Source organism: Habropoda laboriosa, unplaced genomic scaffold (genome assembly GCF_001263275.1).
Source record: "Habropoda laboriosa isolate 0110345459 unplaced genomic scaffold, ASM126327v1 scaffold65, whole genome shotgun sequence".
Classification (NCBI taxonomy): domain Eukaryota; kingdom Metazoa; phylum Arthropoda; class Insecta; order Hymenoptera; family Apidae; genus Habropoda; species Habropoda laboriosa.
Genome location: NW_017100254.1, coordinates 412,296 through 422,930, shown reverse-complemented (window position 1 = coordinate 422,930; position 10,635 = coordinate 412,296). Strand labels below are relative to the sequence as shown.

Here is a 10,635-nt window from a genome sequence, read left to right as displayed (position 1 = left end):
TCACACCTAGGTTTTTGATTAGAAGTTCAATCGACCCCACCCTATATACCTGTATATGGTTATATAATCCAGGCTATTACTTCATCGTATAACTAGGCCAAGTGAACACAGTTTTCTTGTTTTTTTTTTTTAACGAAATTTTGTTCTTTTGTTTCGCAGGGGAGGGCGAACAGAAGGAGCAGCTGCAAGACGTGGAAGATCAGGACGTATCGTAACTCTAACTGTAGTGAGTGTTATCATGCGCATATAAAACTGAGAAAAAACACAAGAAAGCAAAAAACTCTTAATAACTTGTAAGCAAAAGAAAAAACAATTCAGCAGGTGGCAGTTCGGGGTGGGAAGGGGAGATCTTTAGCGATTGCGTGACCCTAAGCACGCATGTACGGTTACTCCAAACAAACAAAACAAAAAAAAGTAATTCGAATTATAAAATAACATAAACACACATTGAGTTATACGGAGCGCGCAGAAATGTAAGAAAAAGAAAAAAAGGGACTCGCACCCTCCGCGGTAATAGAGAGAATGCAAGAGCATTTAGAGGGGGCACTATTCTTTTGCCTTCTTCGAGAAGAAACAAACAAACAAAAAATGCTGTCTTCAACATTATGCATGTCCGGTCAAAATTCGGTGGGCGATATCGAGATAATGTTCAGTGGACGCTGATTAACGGCGTTTATAATGCAGGATGTTCGACATAAGTTGAATGAAGTTTCAAGGGGTAATTCTGTACGAGCAGATAAGACGAATGTGAACAGTGATAACATTGTGATTTTGAGGCATCTTTTTTTTGTTGTAAACATTTAAAAAATCGTCCAAAAGATCCCTGAAGGAATTGTTGAACTTTGAGGATGTTTTAGGTTAGCTTTTAAATTCTTATAACCAAAAAAGGAAGCCTCAATTTTAATTTTGTTACTCTTGATGTTCGTTTCATTGTACAGGATCATACCTTAAAATTTCCATCACCTGCTGTCGGACACTCTGTGCACATCATCAATGATAATAAAAGAAGAAGAGATTACGCGTCAGTTCGCCGGAATAAATTCTCATTTCTCGTTTCAGTGAGTGAGAACGAATATGTAACATTGTCAAATCACGTTTCTCGGAGAACCTATAATGATTGCTCGACGTTGATCGAAGTGTATGCATATTGTGTTCGTTTTCTCACCCACCCTTCAAAATCTCCTCCTCCTCGTCCTCTTCCCCGCTTTTTTACTGCGCGCATCATTGCTCTCGCATACTATGAATACGAGTAACGATATTAATTAATGTATGCGTGTAAAATCGAGTGTAAATCATCCGTTTATCTAAGGGGATAAACGCGTCTCTCCTCCATCAGAGTGAAGTTGTCTGGTTGGTTGCTGGCCATGATGGCTGCTATCGTGCAACTGTACAGCTTTATCTCTGTTGTCTCTTGTATAAGAATTATCAATGAATATACTTCCGAACGAAGTGTCCCGATTCACAAAGCAGGTAATTTTCATACACCGTTGCGTAGTAGGTCTTGAAGCATGGGCTCTCTCGTGTAGTAGTCACGTTTGTAAAATGAAACATTAAGAGAAATCGATCGCGCTTTTAACCCGCGAAAGCGTTGTACTTAAAAAAAAAAAATGCAATAACATCGGTGTCCGTCATTTAAGTAACTGGCTTTCGCAATACAGTAATATCTCTCACATTATCGCTACTCGAGCTCCCCTCACACTGTCGCCTAGCTGCTTCTACGCCTAGGCATTCGCTGTCAAGCATGCGAAGTGTGTAATGCGATGCACGACCCTGTTCTTTTGATGAGAGTTCACTACTTGGCAGTTCATAATACAATAATATAACTTTTCTAATTTTCCTTTTTTCTAACTGAAAATTGGTTTAATATATTGGTGTGATTTTTCCGATTAAAATGAGGTCAAACGTGATATAATTTGGACCACATTGTCCACGAAACCTGCCCCCCCCCTCCAAAGTGTCGTTTCGGCCCAGTTTCTCCCTTCACATTGACGCTGAAACCTAGTCTCTTCCTTCATATTGTCGCTGTCACATGGGCCGTGCCTTCAAATTTTCCAGGCACAGCTTATGCATTCGACGGAAAATGTGAAGGCACAGCTTAAATTCGACGGACAATGTGTACAAATATTTTATGTATTTTTTTAGCAATCTGTTTTTATAATTTATTCAAAGCGATAATGAAATCCAATGAGTTACTCAATAAGTATTAATAAGTAAGTGTTGTTCAAATTATATCGTGTTTGGTCTCATATTTTAATCAGAACAATCTCATCAATATGTTAATAACTTTTTCATACAGAAAAAGTTAAAAATAAAAACACTCGTGTTTAAATCGCTCGGTTGCCTCGAACTTCGTTTCATCCTTATCCTTTATTCGTTGTCCTTGTCTTCGTTCGGCAAACTACAAAGCGGGCTGCGACCCTCGAAAACCGTGTCTCTCCTAACCCAAACTGACGCCTTTCGGTTCCTACCAGAGCGACAATGTGAGAGATATTACTGTATACAAATTTTTTCGTTAAATTTTGCAACAAGAAAACAATAAAATTTTTAACGTGAGTGAGAAAAGATGTGTATACCTATTCTTACAGATGTTCTTTCACACTCAAACAATTACACTTGCGCGCTTCTTCCGCGACAAGAGGAGCATCGAATATCGACGGATAGAAGCGTGGAAAAAAATGAAAGAAAATCATGGTAGATGAGCTTTTTTTAAATGGAAAAGGAAGACACAAAAAACATGGTCATGTTTCAGAGACAGGAATAAAAAAAAAAATTTGCAAAAAACCATCATCAAGTAGCTATCTAGCTAGTCTGTAATTTGTGGTTGTACTTTTTCATATGCCTCCATGTGTAAACTATAAACGATCGCTGTGGTATAACGAATTACAGAATAAACGATTGTATCCCGACTCTTTCTTCACCCGCGCTCACTTTCGCTATCACTGTCCTCGATTCCACTTGTGTATCATTAGTTGATGATTAGCCGTGTGCGTCCGTTCACCTTTTTATCGATGAACCATTCCGTCGATCTCCGCTTACGAAGAAACAAAAAGAGAAACATTCCAATGAGAAAAAGAAAGAAAAACGCTAGAGAAGATTTGTGTTCGTCTTTTAGATACTGTACGCGAAATTTTATTGTGTTCGCGCATTCTTAATCCTGAGGTTAGGTTAGCGATACGATGTAGAGCAGTATATTCGTGTATGTAAATAGTGTTGGTCGAAAATTTATGTTATCTGCATTATAATAAATGTATCTCTACGTGCAATGTTTCCGTTTCACACAAACAACAAAAATTCATATTCATAAGTTTCTGACCGCCACTATGTACAGACATAAGCGTAACCGAATTTTGGCGCAGTTTTCTCTTGCAATCACGATACCGAGGATGATCACCGTGCTGTGTAAAAAGCGTGCAGCAAAAAAGCGAGGTATATATGCTCGAAAGAATGAAAAAGTAGCAAAGAGAACGCGCAAAAAAGAAACGAAAATTCGAGAGTTCTGCCTAGAAGTTTTTTGGTGTACATCGTGCCCTCCCCCTTGTATTTAGGTATTAATAACACAAATACAAATCGATAATCATGTTATAAAATAACGTTACAAAGAATAACTCAAAGTAATATCAACGGCACCCCGTAAGTAAGTATATTGCGACTGTAATCTTAAGATCGTAAAATTTAGGGTATCAAGATGGAGAAAAGAGAAAAAGAATTTAATCGACGCGAATCGTTCAAGCGATAATGTGGAGAGAAGCGAACAGTTTAGAGCGTATCGTCGAATGAAATATGTAAACACACACACAGACACACATACACAAATGCAACACACTGAAGTAAACTTCGCGTGGAACACCCGTGAAGTTAGTTGTGAGAAAAAGAAAAATGAATGACAAGTGACAGAATAAAGTAAAGGTGAAATCATCGGATAAGAATTGCATATATATTATACATATAGTAAATACGTAATATGAGTATAATATACTGCGCGTATGAGCGAAACAAGTTTTTGGAAGAAAAAAAACGAGGTGAAAAAGAACAGAGAAATTTAGGGTATAATAAAGAAAAAAAAAAAGAAAAAATGTCAGTGGCAAAGAATGTGGCGTATATAAAGAATGAATTCCAAACGACGATAAACTGTGAGATACCTCATCCAATTACTTGCTTACACGATGGATTAAAAACAAGATGAAGTAGCCCAACGCGATAACATTATTATTATCGTCGACGATGTAGCGTGTGACTCATAATGACAAGAAAAAATAAAATAAAATACTTGTAGAGTGTTCCAGGCTAAAGTAAAACAATTGTAGGTAGACATTGACACCATCTGGGTTTCTCGTAGGATTTATTAAGGAAGATATATAGGTGATCGGTGTATCAATTGAGACATGCTTTTATCCTTTATTCTCAGTATCGTTGTGCGTGCTTAGTCGATTTTTATAAAAAAAGAAAAAAAGAAAATCAAGGACAAAGGAAGAAAGATGAAAGAATAAAAATAACACCCACACAAAAACACAGAAACACATCTATTATTCCATCTTTCTAGATGTATTATTATTATTACTTGCTCTTATCTCTGTATTATAAATATTAGTTGTGTATTCCCTCTCTCTCTCCCTCTCTCTCTCTCTCTCTCTCTCTCTCTATAATTATCTTCAGATCATTCCATCTTGTCGCTAACCCAGTTCACGAGAGCGAATAATTAGACCTGGATATCGAAATTTATCGTCATTTGGAGGAGACACAACAAAAAGAAAAAGAAAAAAATTTGTTTTTCCCTTTTTTCGAATTCGTAATGCGTTCCCACGCTCTGTACTATTACTACTACTCTACTACTACTACTACTATTACTTACTACTACTACAATCAATGCGATTACACAGGATACGACCTTTTTCTGTAAAACCACACACACACGTGAAAGCTATAAATAAAGTAATTACAACTCTCTACTAATTTCATTGGTTCTTTATTATTGTCATTACATGTTAAATTTTCAAAGTACATTAATCGATACATAGTTAATAATTAAAATATTCTTTGTATTCCAGTGTCATGAACGCAGACTATAAATTCACACATAAACATGTATAAAAATGATCCTTGTTATTACAGAGTGAACGCAAGTATAAAATACAAGTATCACATTTATAAACGTTAATCTATAATTCAGTCGAAAATATTCGTCATATTTGTTCGCTTTAGAAAAGAATTTCTGAAATCGTATCATTCGTACTTGGTGACTCAATCTGTTGCCCGTATATCGATCGATAAATTACAAACATGATAACTGAATTCCACTAAAAACAGTACACGTTGCAAAACACTCACACAATCGCGGATTGCGAGCTCCTATCTATCGTCCGCGTTTTGCAGCTGATCTCTCGCGAAAATTCGACGTGCTCGAGGACAAGAGACGGCGGGACACGCGTTTGTGAGCATCCACCTGTTTCAGGATTCGTATCAACAAGTTCTCTGCGCCCGTTATAATCGGCGAGAGGCTAAGGTTCGGTGCAGTGCGCGATTTGATCGTTTAGGTGTTAGTTCTGCGCCTGGCAGACTTCAGTTTCACGCTGCGAGCATGTCCAGGGTGACCGCGGGGCCTCTTGGCTCCGGTATGGTGTTCCTCCTGTTCTCCTAGAATGTTTGATTTATTCTTTTCAATATTTTTTATTATACGTTCCAGAGATTAATTTTATTTTGAGAAATTTGTTATTTAAAGTCCAATGTTAAACGGTCTGCAAGGTTTTCAGAGGCCTCTGATGATATTTTCCAGACGCGACGATCACCTTGGATTTTTAAATAACCCGCAAGTATCCGGTTGAATGACAACGAAGGCTGAGGAGAAACAATTAACCAGACTGAAAATCGTGCCACTTTCGCGCCGTCCTCACACTTAAAAAAAAACCTTCTGCACAAAACTTCAGATTTTAATCATTAAGTATCCCCTTGTCGTATTCTATAGACATTAACCCTTTCATGATCAGTGAGACGCGTATGTCCCACTTAAGTACTTAAAGAAACATCGATCTCAATTTAGTATCCACTCGATGATCAATAGATAAATAAAAAATCCTTTAAAATAACAATCCCGTCAGGAAAGGGTTAAAATACTAAAATCTCTCAATTTTACATAAACAAAAATTGTGTTTTAGTGTATTTTTTTTTAAAGAAATGAAAGAAACAAAAATTCTCATGAACATCTGAATCATTTCTCTATCCACCAACTGTATCAAACCCTAATATTCCAGAGGCCAGGTATCTCCTCTATGCCACTCGTTCCATATACTCCAATTAACGAGACCATCCTCGTGAACAATACTCCGGATTTACCTTAACGTTTTGCAGTGCTTATTTTAGGGGCACCTTCAGCAAATCCTCGACGGTTATAGCCGGCCTATTAAGCAGTGGTGTCGAGCACTTTCTCGAGGGCATCCTGATGCTTCTGCTATTCGGAGTGGTCGGCACAATCGGCTGCGCTGGCGACTGTAACGATGGAAATGGAGGTGGTGGTGGAGGATGCCCCTCCACAGCGTGGAGAACATGAAGATCGATGGCACTGCGGGGTGGTGGATGCGGTGTATTCTTCGGGAATTTGGATCGACTATCCTCCAGTGTTTGATACAGCCTTTACAGCACCTGTGATAGAAACAGAAAAAAAGGAAAAAAGAATACTAATGAGACGGAGATTAATTCCGTGACCGGCGAGTAGCGTTCGAGAATTGCTAATGAAAGATTACGATACTTCCGCCGCGACGCGTGCACCTCTTTTTACTCGATAGAAACACGTGAGAACGTGATTGTGGTGTCTTTTATGGAATTTTCCTGTTTTCCAGTCTTGGTATCGATTTTACCATGTCATTCCGAATAATATAGAATAGTTCATTTTAAAATGATTTATGTATTCAATTTCTTCAGTTCTTTTCTCTTTTGTAATTATTAATATGTTTAATTAAGGAACACATCGTGGAATTTGACGATTTTTTCCAAGTTTTTCTCTGAGATTTTTTAACAGAGAATTTTATCTCTCTCGGCGTCTTAATTTTTCAAATTCTACTTTACAGCGTTTGTTACGATTTCTGTGGATTATCAAACGGCAACCGTCGCGATTTGCGGAGAATTGCAAATGAGAGATTACGACACTTCCGGCGCGATGCGTGCACCTTTTTTTCTATTTCGCGTAGAAACGTGTTCGTTACTTTCATAGACTCTCTCATTATTACTTTTCTCCTTCACGTTGCATCATTCGTATGTCAATTTTTGTGAAGCATTAAATAATTAATACAACATCTGAGTGAGTTCATTGACTTTCTCCAGAAATGTGTTAATCATCTGCTTGAGCTCCTCCATTTGCCGCCTCGTTGAGGAGGACGTTGAAACCGCTCGTTTAAAACCTTCATAACTCAAATACAGTTGTTAATTGGATAATAACCGCAGATCGTTCTCTCCGGCAACCATAAGCTTACCTTTCCAACTATACTCGCCATTTTCTTTATCAGCCAAACGTAAAACAAAACGACCTTAGCAACAAGCTTCTTAAAGGATCGTTTTCTTGGAGATTTCTGAACCCTCTGGAAACTGGTACAGAAGCACATCTTTCAAGCTGTGAATAATAATTCATGCAACATCATTTCCTTCCTTACGACGTCAATCAAGCAACAAATATTTGTATCATTTTTATTTATAAAAAGTCACGAACTTTTGATGAAAAACAAATTTATACCATTTCCAAAGTAAAAGAAAATCTCCAATTCAATGTTACCAGTGATAAATAAATTACTTCTTGCAGAAATCTGCTGTAGCCTCTAGAATCAGACACAACGGGAAGATCCAAGATCGAATTCGTTGGTGATTTAGTGCTGCCACTAGTTCAAGAAGGCATCTTTGTGATCGTCGAGTTGGAATAGAAGCAATTCTGAACGTTTTTCTTTTCGACTGGTAGCAAATCAGCTACAGTTACTGAAGCTGCAGGTTCTCGTTGCATTTCTGCTTCCTCTTCGTTGTTGAATTTCAAGGTGGTTCGACATCGACATCTCTTCGACATCCACTGCAAGGAATCGTCAAACGAGCCCCGATTCTCGTAACATTACTCTTCATCTCTCTATAATTATTTCGATCATCAACTTTATCATCGATTTTCTCAGTCTCCTCGAAAGGTTGTTTATTGGTACATCCATTGGAATATTCCTCCGAAATGATCGACGGAAGAGTATTGTATGACAAGAAGCTCGTGTGTAACGATCTTGTCTCGTCAGATTTTTTGTACTTTTGCAAAAAGTTTCCGATACATATTTAAGTTAGCAGTGCATTCTCTCCAGTTGCTCATGCTGGGACTTCTGCTGAAATCTTCAGGATTTTTCTCGTTGATTATCTCGAATTTGGTTTCCTGTTCTTGTTCATTCCATTTCTCGTCCTTTTTCTTCAAGTCGACTGGTAAATTAGCAGGAAGAAATAGCTGATTGAAATTTGTCGAGAAATCGATGGAAGATCAGAAATTTGTTTCTCCAATTTTGTCTTAAAATTGGCAAATTGAGCTGGTTCTAAAACGTATCTGCAAGGAAAATCGTACGATGTTTTCGAAGAACGTATGCCATTATTAGAGACGTCAGAGCAAGTCTATTTTTTGAAAAAGATTTTCCTTCTTGCAAAGACTGACGGCCATTCATGTCTAATTTTATCTCGTCATTCACGAACAGAGATCCTACTTTTACTTCAATCCTTTTTTTTTTTTTTACGTGGGGGAAATCTTGCATAGACACCCGCCTCTTCTGGAGGGGTAGTGTGAGATTCTTACCCACTAAAACCCCCATGGCTACCCTCAACAGGCATGTTCCGAAAATCATTTTCAAATGCGTTCGGGTATCCCCCCTCCTCTGCTTCAACCCATTCCGGTTCCTTTTCTGGTACTCCTTTATCTCCTTCTTTATTTTTGTCCGATTCATTCAGGTCCAATTTTCTTCGATGAAGTCTGGCCACGATTTCTCGGCTCAATTAGTCATGATAAATCTGGTACTTATGATTCGAAAAAAAACAGATTCCGGATATCTCTGATGCAAAAGTCTCTCACTGGATTTTGATTTCTTTTTTAGCGGAGTGTCTTTCGTATCCAAACTGTGAGAAAGGTCAGAGTTTTGCAGTCAATTTTCTCGAGATTGAGATAGAGGTTGTTTTCGACGAGATCGTTTGTAACCCTTACGTTTTATCGTTCTGATTTCCTCTTGGACAGCTTACTGGATGGTCTGATGATTATATCAGACTATATTAATTTTTAAATGAAATATATTAACTTGCATCACGAGAATTACGTATTTCGAATATAATACCGTTGTACTTGTTTGATACACTGATAACATTATACTTAAATGGTCATTGGTTGGAATAATTGTTTATTTTGATTCTAATTAGAGGATATAATACCACAGACGAGATATAGAATAGACCACTCATCCAATATATTGTTTTGTCACACGACCCCGGCGTCCTAGAACCACAAATGAGGTACAGAATAGACTTTGCACCTGATGTATTTTTGTGTCCAACATTCTGAAATACCGATCGTGTAAAAGATCAGAGTTTTTGTTATGCCCTCTAGGATATAAAGCGGTGAATTTAGAAATTACATACAATCCAACCATCAAAGATGATAAAATCGACAGATGTAAAAAATCCTCTTTTATTAAATTTTCATATAAAGATACATACATATATTGGACTGCTTGGATAGAACTGTTCACGATGTTTTGACAGTAGTAGAACACGCGCATCTAATGAATCATCTACTAACCTCTTTACTGTGTTCCCCTTTGAAATAGAAATTGAATCTCTCTAGTTTATAATTAAAAATGAGTAAGAATTATAACCAATTACTTTCTTTTCGTTCTTGCAATGTAAATATGATGTATTTTACGTTCAATACAGACATAACAGTAACATTAAAAATGAATAATCCATCAATAAATAAATTATTGTATTCTAAGTATTGGCTAACCAATGACGAGTTAACCCGTCTTACACAATTAAGAGGCTAATAAACAATTACGTTTATACGAAGGAGAAAAAATTTCGAATTTTAGGATGAATTAGAATGGATTTTGTCACACATATTTGTGTTTCGGGATGCATGGTTGAATTGACAACACAGTAACAATGTACACATGTAATCTACATTGCAGTTCTTACTCACACTATGCAGTTCTTAAAGTGACCATTCTTAAGAGTAGAATACACTTCAAAACCAGTGGTTTTGGACGACGTCGGTATTTCAGATCATGTGACAAAAAGTCCCATGAGATGATTGGTCTATCCTATATGTCGTCTGTAATATTCTAGAAAATTTTTGGAATATTGTACTTCATGAAATTACTATGGTTATGTAAAATGAAAGGGAAAATAAAAATAATTGGTCATTTTTTGTTCAAAGAGCGTTTATTGCCAAATTAGCAAGAACAGTATTCGCGCTTCGAAGTTCGACTTCTTTTAAAACGAGGCCTACGAGTATTATTATTGAAGTAGCAAACTCTGCTTCATCTTATACGTTCCTGTACTTCTTGTTACTCTATTGCGTTAGTGGTAAATGAATTTACATATCTATGACGTTACTCTACCGATATATGAAGGATCCACCTTCCTTTTTTTTTTTTT

General features: G+C 37.1%; 3 protein-coding genes across 3 annotated transcripts in view; 1 reads left to right on the top strand and 2 right to left on the bottom strand.

The window, feature by feature from the left end:
• Positions 1-2,906, top strand: part of LOC108572493 (14-3-3 protein epsilon) — an 8,287-nt gene extending 5,381 nt beyond the window's left edge. Inside the window, exons 4-5 of the mRNA XM_017934743.1 lie at positions 160-226; positions 2,586-2,906. Of these exons, the coding sequence (XP_017790232.1) occupies positions 160-215 (56 nt within the window). The 3' untranslated portion in view covers positions 216-226; positions 2,586-2,906. The remainder of the gene's footprint in view (positions 1-159; positions 227-2,585) is intronic.
• A 2,348-nt stretch (positions 2,907-5,254) lies between these two features.
• Positions 5,255-6,856, bottom strand: LOC108572207 (proline-rich protein 11-like). Its single transcript, XM_017934407.1, is given in 4 exon segments — positions 5,255-5,574; positions 5,577-5,631; positions 6,328-6,622; positions 6,849-6,856. Coding segments are annotated over 4 exon segments (582 nt in total). The 3' UTR covers positions 5,255-5,350.
• Positions 6,857-7,864: 1,008 nt separating this feature from the next.
• Positions 7,865-10,635, bottom strand: part of LOC108572206 (malate dehydrogenase, mitochondrial) — a 4,630-nt gene continuing 1,859 nt past the window's right edge. The window contains 2 exon segments of the mRNA XM_017934405.1: positions 7,865-8,041; positions 8,261-8,465. Of these exon segments, the coding sequence (XP_017789894.1) occupies positions 7,865-8,041; positions 8,261-8,465 (382 nt within the window).